The sequence below is a fragment of the Lycium barbarum genome, chromosome 3, assembly GCF_019175385.1.
Source record: "Lycium barbarum isolate Lr01 chromosome 3, ASM1917538v2, whole genome shotgun sequence".
Taxonomy (NCBI): domain Eukaryota; kingdom Viridiplantae; phylum Streptophyta; class Magnoliopsida; order Solanales; family Solanaceae; genus Lycium; species Lycium barbarum.
Window position 1 is genome coordinate 123,426,461 of NC_083339.1, and position 16,225 is coordinate 123,442,685.

The window sequence follows — 16,225 nt, forward strand, 5'->3', positions numbered from 1 at the left end:
GAATTTTTGTTTACATATATCTCCAATTATTGATTATACCAAATGAAAAAAAAGAAATAAGGTTCTTATTCCAACACAAAAAAGATTATGAAAAGAGAAGTAATTGATGTCGATCGAGAAATACCAAAAATAATATGGAAATGTATATAATCTGCATAATATGGAAATGTATATAATCTGCATTTTAACCCCGATTATTGTTTCCTTTCTAATTCTTTTTAATCCATAAGGAAAAGCAAATCATAAGAATGCAGTATCATCTTCTTCTTGAAAATATATATCAAATCGAATATGAATTTTGGTGTGCTTCATAATTCTAGCATGATAAATAATTGTAAAGAATGGATTTTGGACCTAATTCAACCTCAAAAGCTAGCTCATAGGGTGAGGAATGTCCAAATACATATTGGTCATCGATAAACCATGAATTAGGAAGGGTCTGGCTCTAATACTAAGTAGAATTAGGAAGAAAAGTGATTGAAAGAAATGTTTTTGCGTATTAATTCATCACTGTATAATCGTATTTATATAACTCAAATAGAATGTATGAATAACTGAACTATGACAAGTGTCCTATTTCTATTCATTGTTCCCTAACAAACTTATGGATATTTACAAAGAATAAACAAAATGTAGAAAATAAATATTCCCTTCAGAAGCTTCTATTGGCAACGTTTGAATAGTTGTGCCAGATGAACTGTTGCCAGCCCAATTCGTGTGAAAGTTCTAAAGCTCAAATTAGGGGTGTACATGGACCGGGTTAGTTCGAATTTTTTAAAAACCAAACCAAACCAATTGCATCGGGTTTTTAAATCTATACACCAAACCAAACCAACAAAAGTCGGTTTTTTCAACCTCGGGTTTTCTCGGTTTGTTCGGGTTGCTCGGGTTTTTCGGGTTTTTTCCGGTAAACTCTTCATACAAAACATATAACTTGTACTTCGAATATTTCTTTAGTCCTAGTAAGATGCGACTGTCTAATTAAGATATTTATTACGAAAATAACACAAAATGTGATGAGAGATGACATTGTACTAAAATATTCAACGAAAAAAATTAATGAAATTGCATAAAATAAAATTTTCATAATCTAAAAGTACTAAGTCATGCTACAATAAATACAACTAATTTATAAGGCATGTATAAAATGATCATAATCTTAGGGGTCATTTGGTTCAAAAATAAATTATGCTGGGATAAGTTATGTTGGGATTAATTACGTTGGGATAAGTTATGCTGGGATTAGTTATTCTGGAGTTATTTTTTATTGACTGTTTGGTATGTTGGACTAAAAGTATTATACATTGGATAATTTCTAAAAAGAAGAGGTTTCTTCCTTATCCCGGTATAACTTATCCTGGGATAACTTATTCCATCCTGTGGTAGGTATAAGTTATCCCAACACTATTTTTACTCCTGGGTATCCCATGATTACTAACTAAACGAGGGATAAGAAATTGCTAAATTCTTATCCCAGGACTATTTATGTTTATCCTTCATACCAAACGACCCCTTAAAGTACTACGTCATGCTAAAATAAGTACGGCTAATAAGTATTAATTACATGACTAGATATTAAAGAAAAAAATAAAATTAAGTTATATATTTTCACTTTCTAAACTAATATAAAACTAAAGAATAGATATCAAAATTATTGTCATTCCAGTGTTAGATATGAATTTCTTTTGTTAGCATTAGTATTGATTTGATTTTTTTGAGTTTTATTTGAGTTACTAATATCATTGAGCTATAAAACTTATTAAACCATTCAAAATTCTAATTCCAAGCTTGAAATAATATGTTAAAAGACAAAAAGCTATGAAAAAGTTAAAGAAACATTTATAAATTACATTATAAATAAATATTTCTATGTATAAAATATGTTTGAAATTTTATAAATGTAATGTCGGGTTGGTTTGATTCGGTTTGACTTTTTTTAGCTAAAACCAAATCAAACCAATAGTGCTCGGGTTTTTCTTTTTAAAACCAAACCAAGTCAAACAAAACCACTAGTCGGATTTTTTTCTCGGTTTGGTTCGGATTATCGATTTGGTGCAGTTTGTCGATTTGCTTTGTACACCCCTAGCTCAAATGTTAGAAGAGGTCCAATAATTAAGAAAGAGAAATCTACATGGTATAGAGAACATTAGACCTTATTTATATATAGTAGCTATACTTTTCCCAAATTACATCTCATAGCTAAATCTTGCATGTCAATTACACGAGGTAACTAGTATAGTAAAATTATGTTATATTTAGTATTAAAAACTATTTTGTCTATATTCTCTCGCAATCTCCTCCCATGTTCTCTCTCCTCCATCGCCTCTCTCTCTCTCTCTCTCTCTCTCTGCCGTCTCTCACCCCTCTCGCCTTTCTGTCTCAATCGTTTTCTTCACTGCTCCGGTGAACCAGAGGAGTTACCATGAACAACAGATCCGACCAAACGCCACCACAACATCCACCCTTGCTCTGTTTGCTCCTTCATCTTCTTCGCTGCTCTGGCGAGGAGCTTCTAGCTCCGGTGAAACGGAGCAGTCACCATGAATATAGAGTGTATCTCAGATCTGAGCGAATTGAGTGTCTCAGATCTGAACCGAAGCAATCACCACGAAACAGAGTGTGTCTCATAAATACACTTATAAACACACTCTTCTCAACTGTCGTTGTCTTTTATGGCCAGAATTTCGGAGCAGTCACCATGAAATAGAGTGTATCTCAGATCTAACCCGGAGCAGTCACCATGAAATATAGCGTATCTCAGAAATACAATTATAAATACACTCTCCTCCACCGCCGTCGTCTTTTATGGTCGGATACTATGGCCAATCGACAAAATTTTTGTTAGATCTGAGTGTTCTTAATTTGTTGTATCTCAGATCTGAGTGTATTTTATCTGTTGTATCTCAGATCTTAGTGTATTTGAGTGTATTCATTATTTTTTTAGTATAAAATAGAGTGTTTCTTTATGTATTTTTTGCCTGTATTTCGAACGAGATTTTTTTTGTATACAAATGAATACAGTGAATTTTGAATACAACTGAATATCCGTGTATTTTTTTTGCATTTATGGTGTTTGAATACAAACGAATTTAAATTAGGGCAAATTTCATAAATGACTAATGTTTGAGTACAAATGAATACAGTTGAGTTGAATACATATGACCTGAATACAACTTAGTTGAATACATCTGACTTGAGTACATCGCAATCTGACTTAAATACAGTGAAATCTGACTTGAATACAACGAAATTTAACTCAGCTGAATTTTGAACACAATCCACCGTAGCGCGTGAATACAATCTACTGTAACTACGAAATGCAATTAGCAAAAGTGTAGTTATGCCCAAAAAAACCCTAAAATGTAATCATTTGTGTAAGTTGCCCATTAAAAAACCCAAAACGAGCTCAATATCTTACCTCCTTCTCTTTCATCAATGTAGCTTCTTCACCATTGTTCACTCCAACAATAATTAAGATTAAAGCAAATATTCATTTATTTTAGAATCTGGCAATGATGGAAACATATCATTCGAAATTCCAGTTATCCAAATGAAATGAACAAAAGAATATGAAAAAGGGGGAAATTATACATTTGACAGGGCAGCCAAAAATAATTGTATTTGCTAGCCAAGCATATTAAAACTATATGTACTATTTTGTATAACATATGTATATTATTTTAATATATCAAAGATATACATTTTCCGGTCATTATTTTGGTGAGCGGCTATACCGTATAAACATCCATGGGCTGATTTTAAACTGGGGACTCTTGATGTCATTCCCTTCTTTGTTTCTTCCGCTGGGTATGCGTAAAAACAAGGTGCGTTAGGCATTTTGGACCAATATTCAAATTTTAACCATCATTTGAAATGTAGATGCAAAATACTCACTTTTATGTACGGAAATAATTTTTTGACAAAAATACTTTTAGTTAAAATTTGAAAAACTTCATCGAATTTAAAGTATTTACAAGTGAAACTCTATCATATTGTGCTGGAGTAGGAAAACCCCTTTTATGTTAAACTCAAGTATAGTATAATGGAATTCAAACTTTTACATGTGAAGCTCCAACACAATGTGATAAAGTTTCAAACATAAGGACTGAATTCTTTAAGGTATTAGTCATAGATATTTGAACTACAAATGATAAGTTCCTCATGATTGGAGCCCACGAAAACAATGACAAACCATCATCGTTGCAGAATAAATTTGTTAGATTTGTTGTTGTTTTTGACAAATTGATGATTGACATTTGTTCTTTAGATATATAGTTATGTTTCAAATTTGAGCTTATTTGAGATTGATGTGGGTGTTAAATCGTGTATTTGATTGTTGAAATTTGAAGAACAAAATTGTGGGTTCTGGAAAAAATTTGTTCATCGTTTTAAAGTTTAGCCAAATAAATATCCTGACCTCATGAGAAAATGTCAGAAGTTGGGTCTTTCTAAGGCCACAATTTTAGACATTTTTTGTATGAAGTTGCCTTAGCACAAGGCGCATGATGTTTGTTTCATGGTGCTGACATGTCTCCAAGCAGACATATGAAGCAAGTTCAATGTAAGCATTAAATCAATAAGGAGCGCATGATAGCACATAAACAACCAGAATCGCTGAAAAGAATCAGATGTGAATTGTGATTATTTGAAGCTTTGTCAAGATTGCAGCTTCAGTCAAAAAAAAAAAAAAATTCGAAGTTTGGTTTTGTCTAGTCCACAATTTCAGTAAAAAGCATCTTAAGTTGGCCTTGGCAAGTCATACCAAACTTCAGGTAGAAATGCCTGATGTTTGACCTTCACAAAGTCACACCAGACGCGAATTTTCAATGTCTGAAGTTGGTCCTGAAGTGGCTAAACTTGCCAAAAAAAATAAAAAATCTAACTTCAATCGAATATAAATTAAATGAAGGCCCCAAAAGCGGATACTTGTGCACTTCGCCCGCCCTATCAGTTTAAACCTTATTCAATTTTTTTTTATTTTTTTTTGTTTTGGTCGTCACACAATTGATTCGGCCATTTGTTATGGATGTACTTAATGTTGGAAATCTTACGGAAAATACTCGATCACGAACACTGTATAAAATTATTCAAAGCTTGAGGCATGTCAATTAAAATACTGTCCTTAAGGATATTTCACCCGGTGTAAGTGTATCCCCGGGAATTCAACAAGCTCTTGTAATATAAAACTAGGAGCCAGAGCTAATAAAGATTTTATAAAAATAGGTAACCCAGCGCCAAAGAAAAATGAAGGAATTTTTGTTCTTCCTCTCACATTGTTCGAAGTCATTTATAGGCCAAAGATATGATGCTAATGTGTGTGTGATTTCAACGGTCTAGTAGTAAAAGGCAATAAAAGTCATCCATTAACGCTTAATCAAAATAATCAATTGGATTAATAGACCATTATAACGTTGAAATAATTAGGAGTAATGGCCAATTGATGGCTATTCAAAGAGGGAAAATAAATGTCTCATTAGACTATTGAAAAATAGAATTAGAGTTTACCATTTTAATAATAGACATAGAGCCTGTTTGGATGGGCTTAAAAAAAGCAGCTTATAAGCTGGAAACAACTTATAAGTTAAAAAAAAAATAAGTTGGGATAGGCCAACTTATTTTTTTTGGCTTATAAGTTGTTTTCAACTTATAAGCTGCTTTAGATAAGCTAAGTCAAACGGGCTCAATTAATTTTTTGGGCTTATTTTAAGTACAAAATGATTTTAAGCTGGTCAGTCAAACACTCAAAAAAGCTGAAAACAGCTTATAGGCAACTTATAAGCCAATCCAAACGGGCTCATAATAATTCTTTTTGAGATATTAAACAATATTTTTTCAACAATCCACCACTATCTCAAAAAGAATAATAATAAGGAATAGAATGAAATAAGAAGTTTTGCTGGGTTTCCACATATGAATACAATGCATCGAATCTGGTGTCGCGTAGAATATGAACTAGACTTAGATAAAATAAGATTAAGCTTACAGAACAATTGGTAAAGTTTAGAACTTCTATGAACCAAGAATTCTTTTGTAAACCTAGAGTTTTAGTTTATCACATTATACTTGCACAATCTTTGTTGTTATTGCAGTTTTGCCCTAAGAGGCGATGCGCGCGTCCCGGTATTCATGAGTGCTCTAATAGGTCCACACTCATATAGGTCCACCTATCAAGTGTATTCTGCAGAGCAATACACTACCTATAGAGGATATGATAATGGATTAAGAGTTTAACTCAGCCTCACTTTGCCTTGCAGTATTTGCAGTATATTCACACACCATAGGAGGGACATAATTAATAGTGCATACTTGATCAACTAATGACTTGTTATTACCCATATGAACCTAATTCATGGGATCTCCAATCACATAGGTTGGGTTACCATCATTGTTGATCTTCTCTAGTTGACAAAAGTCTCATTCTCCTCGATGTATCTTTTAGTCCGTGAATTGATCAAGTTCACCTGCGACTTCACATAATTTACCCAAAAAACTTCATCTCACAGAAGCTGCTTTAACACATTATGTCTCAAATAAATGTGTCTATTTTTGTCATTGAAAAATTTATATTTCACTAAAGTTACTGTCGCTTGACAACCACAATATATAAACACAAAACATGTTGATTTTATTCCAATTGAAATATTCACTATGAGGTCTCTTAACCACTCCAACCAACTCCAAAATAATAAATTCTGTTTAGTTGATTTTCATGTTATGGTACCCCCACAAAGAATAAACATATAACCACTGGTGGATTTTGAAATTCACTCCGCATTATTGTACCGCTTTAGTACAACTAAAAATTTACTATATTGTGGTACCTCATTAGGGGTGTCAATGGGACGGTTCGTCCGGTTATTTTTTTAAAAAATAAACCATCCCAATTTTTCGAGTATTTTACAATGTGCAACTAAAATTAGATTTTTCAAAACCTTACAATCATATCGGTTTCTTCTCAATACTGATACGATTCGGTTAATTTTCGGTAATTTTACTTTTAAAGTGTCACCTTAAAATACACCACTACTAAAATATTTCTTTATTATTCAAAGAATCAACTCATGCAAGGGCATAGAGGGGAAAGCTTCTTTCGTTGTTCTATTTCTTCTACTGAAATGTTAACTATCAATTGGCACCACAACAATAACAAAAAAATAAAAAAAAAATAAAAAAATTGCACAGGCTTGACTTTTGGGACTATAATAGCTTTCAGTGAACTACTTATTTCTGATACTGCTATATAATTTCGACTCTTAAATATATCATATAAGTTAATTCAATCAAGTAAAGGCCCAAAGTCCAGTGACCTAAATTCTTTTTTTTTATATATATATTTGAAACATAATTTATAAAATATATTTACATGCTAAATTTAACATATTTGCTAATACATATAAAATAAATTTCATACATGTAAGGCTATCCGGTTCGGTTCGGGATTTTTTCGGGTTTCATTATTACATAATAAGACCACCCTAATTGTTCGGGACGGATATAAGCTTAAATAAAATCCACGGTTTTATTGAAAAACCCCGATAAATCGGTTCGGTACGGGTTAGGTTCGGCCGGTTCGGTCGGTTTTTCATATTTTTTTCACACCCCTACCTCTCATATATATATTTTTCCTCTTCAAAATCAAGTAGCATATATTAACAAGACACCCCCACACTTTTAAATATTTCAATCTAAACAATAATCTTTTCTATAATTCACAAGAAAATTTGTAATATATCCAGATCGATATGTGACATACAAATTTATACATTAAAATATATTAGAAATTTCATCATTATTTCTGAGAGCATTTTAAACAACAAGACAACATAAAGTATTATCACTTTTAAAATTCCAATATCTCTCAACATAACTCTAGTAAGATACCATGACTCTCACAATTTAAAAATTTTAAGGTAAGGGATAATATTTCATAACTCCTAAGAATTAATTTGTCATAAAACATTTTAATTGCTAACATCATTATAGTCTCAAATTAAACAATTTTTCTCCTCAACAAAATAAATAAATTAAACGTGCATATTTTTAATATAAGAAAAAACTAACATATTCAAGACTAACATGCCATAAATCATGTGGATCAGTCAAGCAAAAAAAGTAATAACATCAGTCAAGTAAATAAAATATTAACATTTTCATTTTGAACATTATTAGGCACACATAAATCATGATAACAATACTCATTGCCCACAAAACCGTTATTTTGGTAATACCTTGTCAAATTCAAATAAAATGGTTACCCAGTTCTTCCTAATAATCACATAGAGACCGAATGAGTTAACATATTAGGAACTTGCACCACCTCAGTTAACGCAATGTTTTTTAAAATGTGAGTTTAAGATGAACCTTTTCTTTCCAAGAACTTGGGTAGCTGTTGAATCATCAACTTAAATAAATCATTCTTCTTTTTCAACTTGGGTGAGGAAACAAAGTTATTTTGTTAGCACATATATGCTTAATGGCATCACAGTATAACACTCAATCTCTCACATTAGCCACAAGATTCACTTGAGAAATGACCACAATAATTATATCTTTCGCTTAGCCACATTTATTTTTGCTTAGCGGGATTATCATTTCTTTGAATCTTCTTCTTCACTAAGGATATGGCGGCTTAGTTAACTACACACAAAATAATTATCATCCAGTTTCTTATTTACTCTACACTTATAACCACTGATCATCACTGAAAATCTTGATATTATGTCACTTAGAAATATAAATGTCGGTAAAAATGTTGTACCGTTCGTAATTGGTATTCTCCATAGAGTAAAGTATAAATATCCTTAAGATTATTGGAAATCTTACGGAAAATGCACGATCACGAACACTATATGAAATTCTTCAAAGCTTGAGGCATGTCAATTAAGACACTGTCCTTAAGGATATTTCTCCATAGAATAAAGCGAACAAAATTAATGAAACCAAAAAAAAAAAAAAACTATCCTACAAAACAAGGAAAATCATTTTGTTTTCGATTTATGGGTGTTAATGGTGACGCCTAAGGTTTCAACTGTTGTTTCAAGTTCAATTTCTACTCAAGACTTCACAAAAATCACAAGAAACTTGGTTTAGTAATTTTTTCAAACACCTTGCGGGCATAGAAATATCCCTTTGAGTTTGCAACAATGGAGGGTGGAAGAACCCTCCCTTTTGTTTAGGATTCATTATTCTCTCATCAAACAACAATATCAAACACAACAATACCAAATCCCCACCCCAATTCGCCCAATCCCATAACCCTAGTTCATCATTCTCAACATCAACAAAAAGAGGGAAAAGGGTATGGGTTTTCATGGAAAAACCATGAAGATTGATTACCTTTGTTGAGATGTGAGCTAATGCTCGCTAATTTCGTGAGGATGGAGAAGATTTGGGGAGGGTTTTTTAGGGGTTAGGGGGTTAGGTGTGTGTGTTTGTGAGAAGTGGGGGGAATTGAGGGGTCGGTCCGTGTTTTAAATCTTTAAAAGAATTCAAACTGCCGTGAGCTGGTCATGTGTCGCATAACTGGCACACAATACCCCACCTCTGAAGTTTGTACTTAGGAAAAAAAATTCTTTAATTGCCATCATGCGCTGTTCATGCGTCGCATGTCCAGCGCACAAAGAACCCCTTCCTAAACGTTTTACTTAGCCAAATTTTTGGCTCTGAGTGCAGCTCATGCGTTGATCGTGCGACGCACGACCAGCGCACAAAACACCCTGTTCTGAATATTTTACTTAGCCAAATTTTTGGCTTTGAGTGCAGCTCATGCGCTGATCATGCGACGCACGACCATCGCACAAAACACCCCTTTCTGAATCTTTTACTTAGCCAAATTTTTGGACTGCTCACCTATTGTGCGATCTTTATGCGACGTATAGATAAAGGACATTAACAAACCTGCACTTGATTCTTACTGTTTTGCATTCGTTTCGAGTTCTCGTTCCTTCCTTCGCCCTGCAACATGAACAAACATGATATATATGCTACAAAAGTTGGGTTGCCTCCCAACCAACGCCTTAGTTAAGGTCGTGGCACGACACTTTTTGTACTTCTCTTTTATTTTGAATTGTTACATTACAAACTCGGGTTGCCTCCCGAGAAGCGCTTGAGTTAACGTCGCGGCACGATGCAGATCCTTCCCCACTCATCATTAAGGAGCACTTGCTCCTTCTCCTTGTCAAAGTTACCGCCCCAATATCTCTTGAGACGCTGCCCATTCACCAAGAACTTGCACACCCCATCTATGGTTTGTATCTCGACCGCACCATGGGGTGTGATTCTAGTCACCACAAATGGTCCAGACCAACGGGACTTAAGCTTTCCCGGAAACAACCTCTGCCTCGAGTTAAAGAGTAGTACCTGCTGCCCTGGCGTGAACTCACGATGTTGTATATGCTTGTCGTGCCATCTCTTAGTCTTTTTCTTGTATAGCTTTGCATTCTCATACACCCCCAGTCTGAATTCATCAAGCTCGTACAATTGGAGCAACTTCTTCTCTCCTGCCAGATTCATATCAAGATAGAGCTTTTTGATTGCCCAATATGCTTTATGCTCTAATTCAACCGACAGATGGCACGCTTTTTCATAAACTAACCTGTAAGGAAACACTCCGATGGGAGTTTTATATGCTGTGCGATATGCCCACAAGGCGTCATCCAACTTCATTGACCAGTCCTTCCTCTGAGCATTTATAGTTTTCTCTAAGATTTGCTACACTTCTCTATTCGAGACCTCTACCTATCCGCATGTCTGTGGGTGGTAAGCTGTAGAGATTTATGCTTCACCCCATACTTTTCCAGAAGGTTCTTCAATAAACTGTTGCAGAAGTGAGTACCACCATCACTAATCATCGCCCGTGGGGTTCTAAACCTTGCGAATATATTCTTTCGCACAAAATTCACCACCTTCGCATCATTGGTTGGAAGAGGGACTGCCTCTACCAATGTTAAAACATAGTCGACAGTAAGCAGAATGTACTTGTTACCGAAGGATGGTGGGAATGGACCCATAAAATCAATGCCCTAGACGTCAAATATCTCTACCTCCAATATGTTTGTCAAAGGCATCTCGTACCTCTTAGAGATGTTTCCCGTTCGTTGACATCTGTCGCAACTTCTAGCAAATGCATGAGCATCTTTGAAAAAAGTGGGCCAATAGAATCCATATTGTAATACCTTAGCCGCAGTACGATCACCATGAAAGTGCCCCCAGTATGGGGAAGAATGACAACCCTCCAACAATTGACTCACCTCGGTCTGTGGAATGCATCTCCACACTAACTAATCAGTCCCTTACTTGAATAAATACGGCTCATCCCATATATAAAATCAGGAGTCATGATACAACTTCTTTCTCTGCTGTGAGGTGGCTTCTGGAGGGCACACCCCACTTACTATCAAGTTCACAATATCAGCATACCATAGGACTTCGGCAGCAAGAATAGCAAATAGATGTTCATCAGGGAACGACTCTCGAATTTGGATATCCTCCACAAAATGATTATGGTTGTCCAATCTAGCCAAGTGGTCTGCGACTTGGTTCTTAGCTCCCTTACGATCTTTAATCTCAATATCAAATTCCTGCAAAAGGAGAATCCACTGAATCAACCTGGGCTTAGCATCCTTCTTGCTGAACAAGTAGCGAGTGGCTGCATGGTTTGTATAGACAACAACACATGTCCCAACATGATAGGACCAAAACTTATCAAACGCATAAACCACAGCTAGTAGCTCCTTCTCTGTTACAGTGTAATTCATTTGGGCAGTGTCTAACATCTTGCTAGCATAGTAGATAGAATGAAAAACTTTCTCTCGTCTCTGTCCTAACACAGCCCCCACACCATTGTCGTTTGCATCACACATCAACTCGAATGGCAAGTTCCAGTTAGGTGCAATGATTATTGGTGCAGTTACCAATCTCTTCTTTAGACCTTCAAAGGCCTTGATACACGCATCATTAAATAGGAATTTCACCTCCTTTTCAAGTAACCTGCACATCGAACTCGAAATCTTCGAAAAATCCTTTATGAAGCGTCTATAGAATCCTGCATGCTCGAGGAAACTGCGCACACCCTTGACTAACACGGGGGGTGGCAGCTTCTCAATGACTTCCACTTTAGCATGATCAACCTCCAACCCTCTCTTTGAAACCTTGTGCCCAAGGATGATGCCTTCTCGGACCATAAAGTGACATTGTTCCCAATTTAAGACCAAATTAGTTTCTTCACATCTTGCAAGTACTCGGTCTAGATTCTTCAAGCACACCTCAAAAGAGTTCCTGAATACCGAAAAATCATCCATGAACACTTCTACGAAGTCCTCAACCATCTCTGAAAAGATAGCCATCATACACTTTTGGAAAGTCGCGGGTGCATTACAAAACCCAAATGGCATGCGTTTGAAAGCATATGTACCATATGGGCAAGTAAACGTGGTCTTCTCTTGATCCTCCAGAGCAATAACTATATGATTGTAGCCAGAATAGCCATCTAGAAAACAATAAAACTTTTTCCCGGCTAACCTATCTAGCATTTGATCAATGAAGGGAATAGGATAGTGATCCTTTCTGGTTGCATCGTTCAACTTGTGATAATCCATGCAGATTCTCCATCCAATGATTGTTCTAGTAGGAATGAGCTCGTTTTTGTCATTTGTCACAACTGTTATCCCTCCTTTCTTTGGGACACACTGCATCGGGCTTACCCATTTGCTATCCAAAATAGGAAAAATAATGTCGGAATCTAACCACTTGATTACCTCCTTCTTGACAACCTCCTTCATCACAGGATTCAGTCTCCGTTGATGCTGTACGCTAGGCTTATGATCATCTCCATGAGTATCTTATGCATACATAGCGCGGGGCTAATTCCCTGAATATCAGATATCTGCCACCCGAATGCCCTTTTATGAGACTTCAATACTTCCAGACAAATACTAACCTCTTCGGCGGTCAACTCTGCTGCTAATATCACTAGTAAGGTATCACCCTCGCTTAAGAATGCATATTTAAGATGGGCAGGCAAGGGCTTCAATTCCAACTTCGGAGGCTCTTCAATTGATAACTTCGGAGTTACTCCCATTTTTCTGTCTAAAGGCTCAAACTCGCCTGCATGAATATAAATACTCGCCATATCCAGAATCTGCACCATCTCAAACAACGCCGAGTCACCAAAAATATCATCCCCCACCAAGGCTCTCTCCAATGGATCATGAGAGGTGATGAGTGGCCTTGGTGTATCATCATTTAGAACAGTAATGGCGGACAACTCCTCATAGATTGCAGGTATCTTCAGAGCTTAGTATACATTGAAGACTTTAACTTTATCATATACTACAGCAGCTATATCAACAAGTGCTCTCCCTGTGGCAAAAAATGGATGCCCCAAAATAAATGAGACTTCCGGGTCTGGCTTGAAGTCCAAAATCACGAAGTCTACAGGAATTATCAACGACCCCACTTGCACCAATACATCTTCAATAATGCCTTCGGGTCTTGCTAATGATCTGTCTGCCAGCTGAAGAACTATAGTGGTTGGTCTAGGTACTCCCAAGCCTAGCTTCCTGACGATAGATGACGGCATAAAATTTATACTTGCACCGAGATCACATAGTGCTCGAGCAACAACCTGCTTCCCAATAGAAATCTCAATCGTGAAACTTCCGGGATCCTTCAATTTAGTGGACAACCTATTTTGAATCCGCGAAGTGCACTCCTCAGTAAGTGCAATGGTGGCATACTCTGCGAATCAGCTCTAGTTTGCAACAATATCTTTGATGTACTTAGCATACTTTGGAATACCCTGCAGCATATCCACCAACGGGACATTCACGTGTACCTACTTAAGCAAATCTAGAAACTTCTTATAAGTAGCCTCTTCTTTCTGTCTTGTCAAACGTTGAGGGAATAGAGGTGGTGGATTTTCAAACATGGGTTGTGGCTACTTTTCCACTGGTGTCTTAACTACCCTTTCTTCTTCAATCATCTCCTCGGTAATCTTTTCTTTTTCAGCTTCTACTCGACTACTTTTCTTCGGATCCACTTCCTCTATTTCTCTCCCATTTCGAAGAGTCACAACATGAAAAGGCTTGCGATTCATATCTGTATCACTTGACAGTCCTCCAGGTGGTCTAGTATTTTGTGCACCAACTATCTGTTCCATCTGCCTCTCTAAATTTCACACAGCCACATCGCGATTCTGATTATCCACTATTAACTTTTGCTGGTCTATCATCATCTTCTGCATAGCACCCATCATCTTTTTCATCACCTCTTCCATATTGATCGTGGGTGCTTGAGGAGCAGGTGCTGGCTGATAGTTCTGTTTCTGATTACCTGTCACTCCACCTGAAATTCGGGTGATTCCTCCAATTTGGGTTGTAGGAATTCCCGTATTGATTGTTGTTTCCTTGCCCCTTGCTTGCATTACCCACAAAGTATATGGATGCGGGATTTGCAGGGCATTCATCACTGTTGTGACCTTCTCCACAGACTTCACAAAAAAACGATGGCTTGTTACACTACATGCAACTGTGGTGGAGCTTGCGTAGTAGTTAACTTCTTGATTTTAGTGCGCATGGCATCAATCTGTGCTGATAGTGTTGTAAAATTATCTACTTCAAAAACACCCGGTGCCTTCCTAACTGAACTGCTAGCTGCATCATCCTACAGTCTGAAGTGCTCTGAGTAAACCTGTTCAATAGTGTGAATAGTTCTTCATAGCATAGATCAAGAGCCTGCCCTCCTGCAGCAGTGTCTAATGATGACTTATGTTGGGCATCCAGACTCTCAATAAATGTGTGTGCCAGAACTTCATTCGTCTGATGGTAGTGAGGGCAACTCTGAGAAGACCTTTGAACCTCTCCCACGCTTGATACAAATTTTCCCCGCTTTTCTGCCTGAATGACATGATCTCTCTTCGGAGTCGAGCTGTCTTTGCTAGTGGAAAAAACCTTGTCAAGAATTTCGTCGCTAAATCATCCCATGAAGTGATAGAATTTGCGGGCTCTGCTAATAACCAGTTACTTGCATTCCGCAATAGAGAAAAGGGGAATAGTGTCAGCCGCACATATTCTTTGGTGACCCTTCCAGTAGATAAAGTATCCACAATCTGCAAAAAGGTATGGATGTGACGTTGAGGATCCTCATAGGACATCCCTGTGAACTGCCCACTAGAGTGAAGTAGCTGAATAATTGGATGCTTCAGCTCAAAGTGCCCTTCGATGGTGGGCTTGACAATGCTCGAAGTTACATCTGCCACACGAGGCACTGCAACCTCTCTCACTTTCACTGGTGGATTATTAGCCATGACCACAGGTAACTCTGCTAAAGCCTGCGGGTTTTGCAATAAATTTAAATCTCTCCTGCCCCGATTGAAAGTACGTTCAGGCTCAGGATCGAATTCCTCAAGATTATTTTGACTCGCAGTCCTTTGCATTCGAGTAAAGTACCTGCAATCAAGTAGCAGCTAAGATCAAGACGTTAATATTTGGATAAATAAAGCAATACAATTTATTATGGCAAAAATAATTGATTTCTAAGTCCCCGGCAATGGCGCCAAAAACTTGCTGCGTCCAAACGCACACACAAGTGTACACTGTCGTACAAGTAATATAGTGATTATATAGAATCGGATGTCGAACCCACAGAGACTTATGACCAATACTTTCACGAAAATAAATTATTGCTACTAATTATGCAAGTAAAGAATAAAATGCTTTGGTTGTTTTGTAAACTAATGCTATAATGTAAATAACTAATAATGTAACCAGAATTTGTGCTAAGAACATATTTGAGTACTGCTTTTATCAAGATTTTTAAAGTATTCCAGGGTTGTGGTTTTTTCACCAATCCTATTGAGTTGTTCAAGTATCACACCTTAGCAACTTTGTTCACAGTTGCCAATTAACCGGATTATTAATCTCGTAGTGTTCTCCCGAACCACTACTCACCGATTCAAGATAACTCGCCTTCTATATTCCTATGGTATTGACCTATCAGGAATGCAATAAGAGCACGGCATGAAATTGATTGCGGTAACTAAGTATATTCCTATCCTAGTCACAAATCCTAGCCCAACTATAGGGATATTCAGATCACAATCTCGTTACTTCTTCTCCACATTAACGTCTTTTCCAAGCACGTGTATCAATGAGTAAATAGAACTCAATTGTTGCGCAGACAATCAAGCAATAAAGCACAGAAGTAAAGAAGCAATTGCATATGAACA

The 16,225-nt window shown here is 36.5% G+C and overlaps 1 protein-coding gene across 1 annotated transcript; it reads right to left on the reverse strand.

Annotated features, from left to right (window-relative positions):
* Positions 1-10,110: 10,110 nt before the first annotated feature.
* On the reverse strand, positions 10,111-11,164 carry LOC132631255 (uncharacterized). The gene is made up of 3 exons (XM_060346854.1): positions 11,074-11,164; positions 10,738-10,936; positions 10,111-10,594 (listed from the first exon to the last, which is right to left on the reverse strand). The coding sequence occupies exons 1-3, from the start codon at positions 11,162-11,164 to the stop codon at positions 10,111-10,113; spliced, it is 774 nt and encodes a 257-aa protein (XP_060202837.1).
* Positions 11,165-16,225: the final 5,061 nt, after the last annotated feature.

Excerpts from the sequence above, each read along its gene's own strand:
- LOC132631255 (XM_060346854.1), bottom strand. The coding sequence starts at position 11,164 with ATGGATTCTATTGGCCCACTTTTTTCAAAGATGCTCATGCATTTGCTA. Across the intron at positions 10,937-11,073 it reads ACGGGAAACATCTCTAAGAG|AGGCAGTCCCTCTTCCAACC; the intron begins GTACGAGATGCC and ends TAACATTGGTAG. Across the intron at positions 10,595-10,737 it reads ACCCACAGACATGCGGATAG|GTTAGTTTATGAAAAAGCGT; the intron begins GTAGAGGTCTCG and ends GTTTCCTTACAG.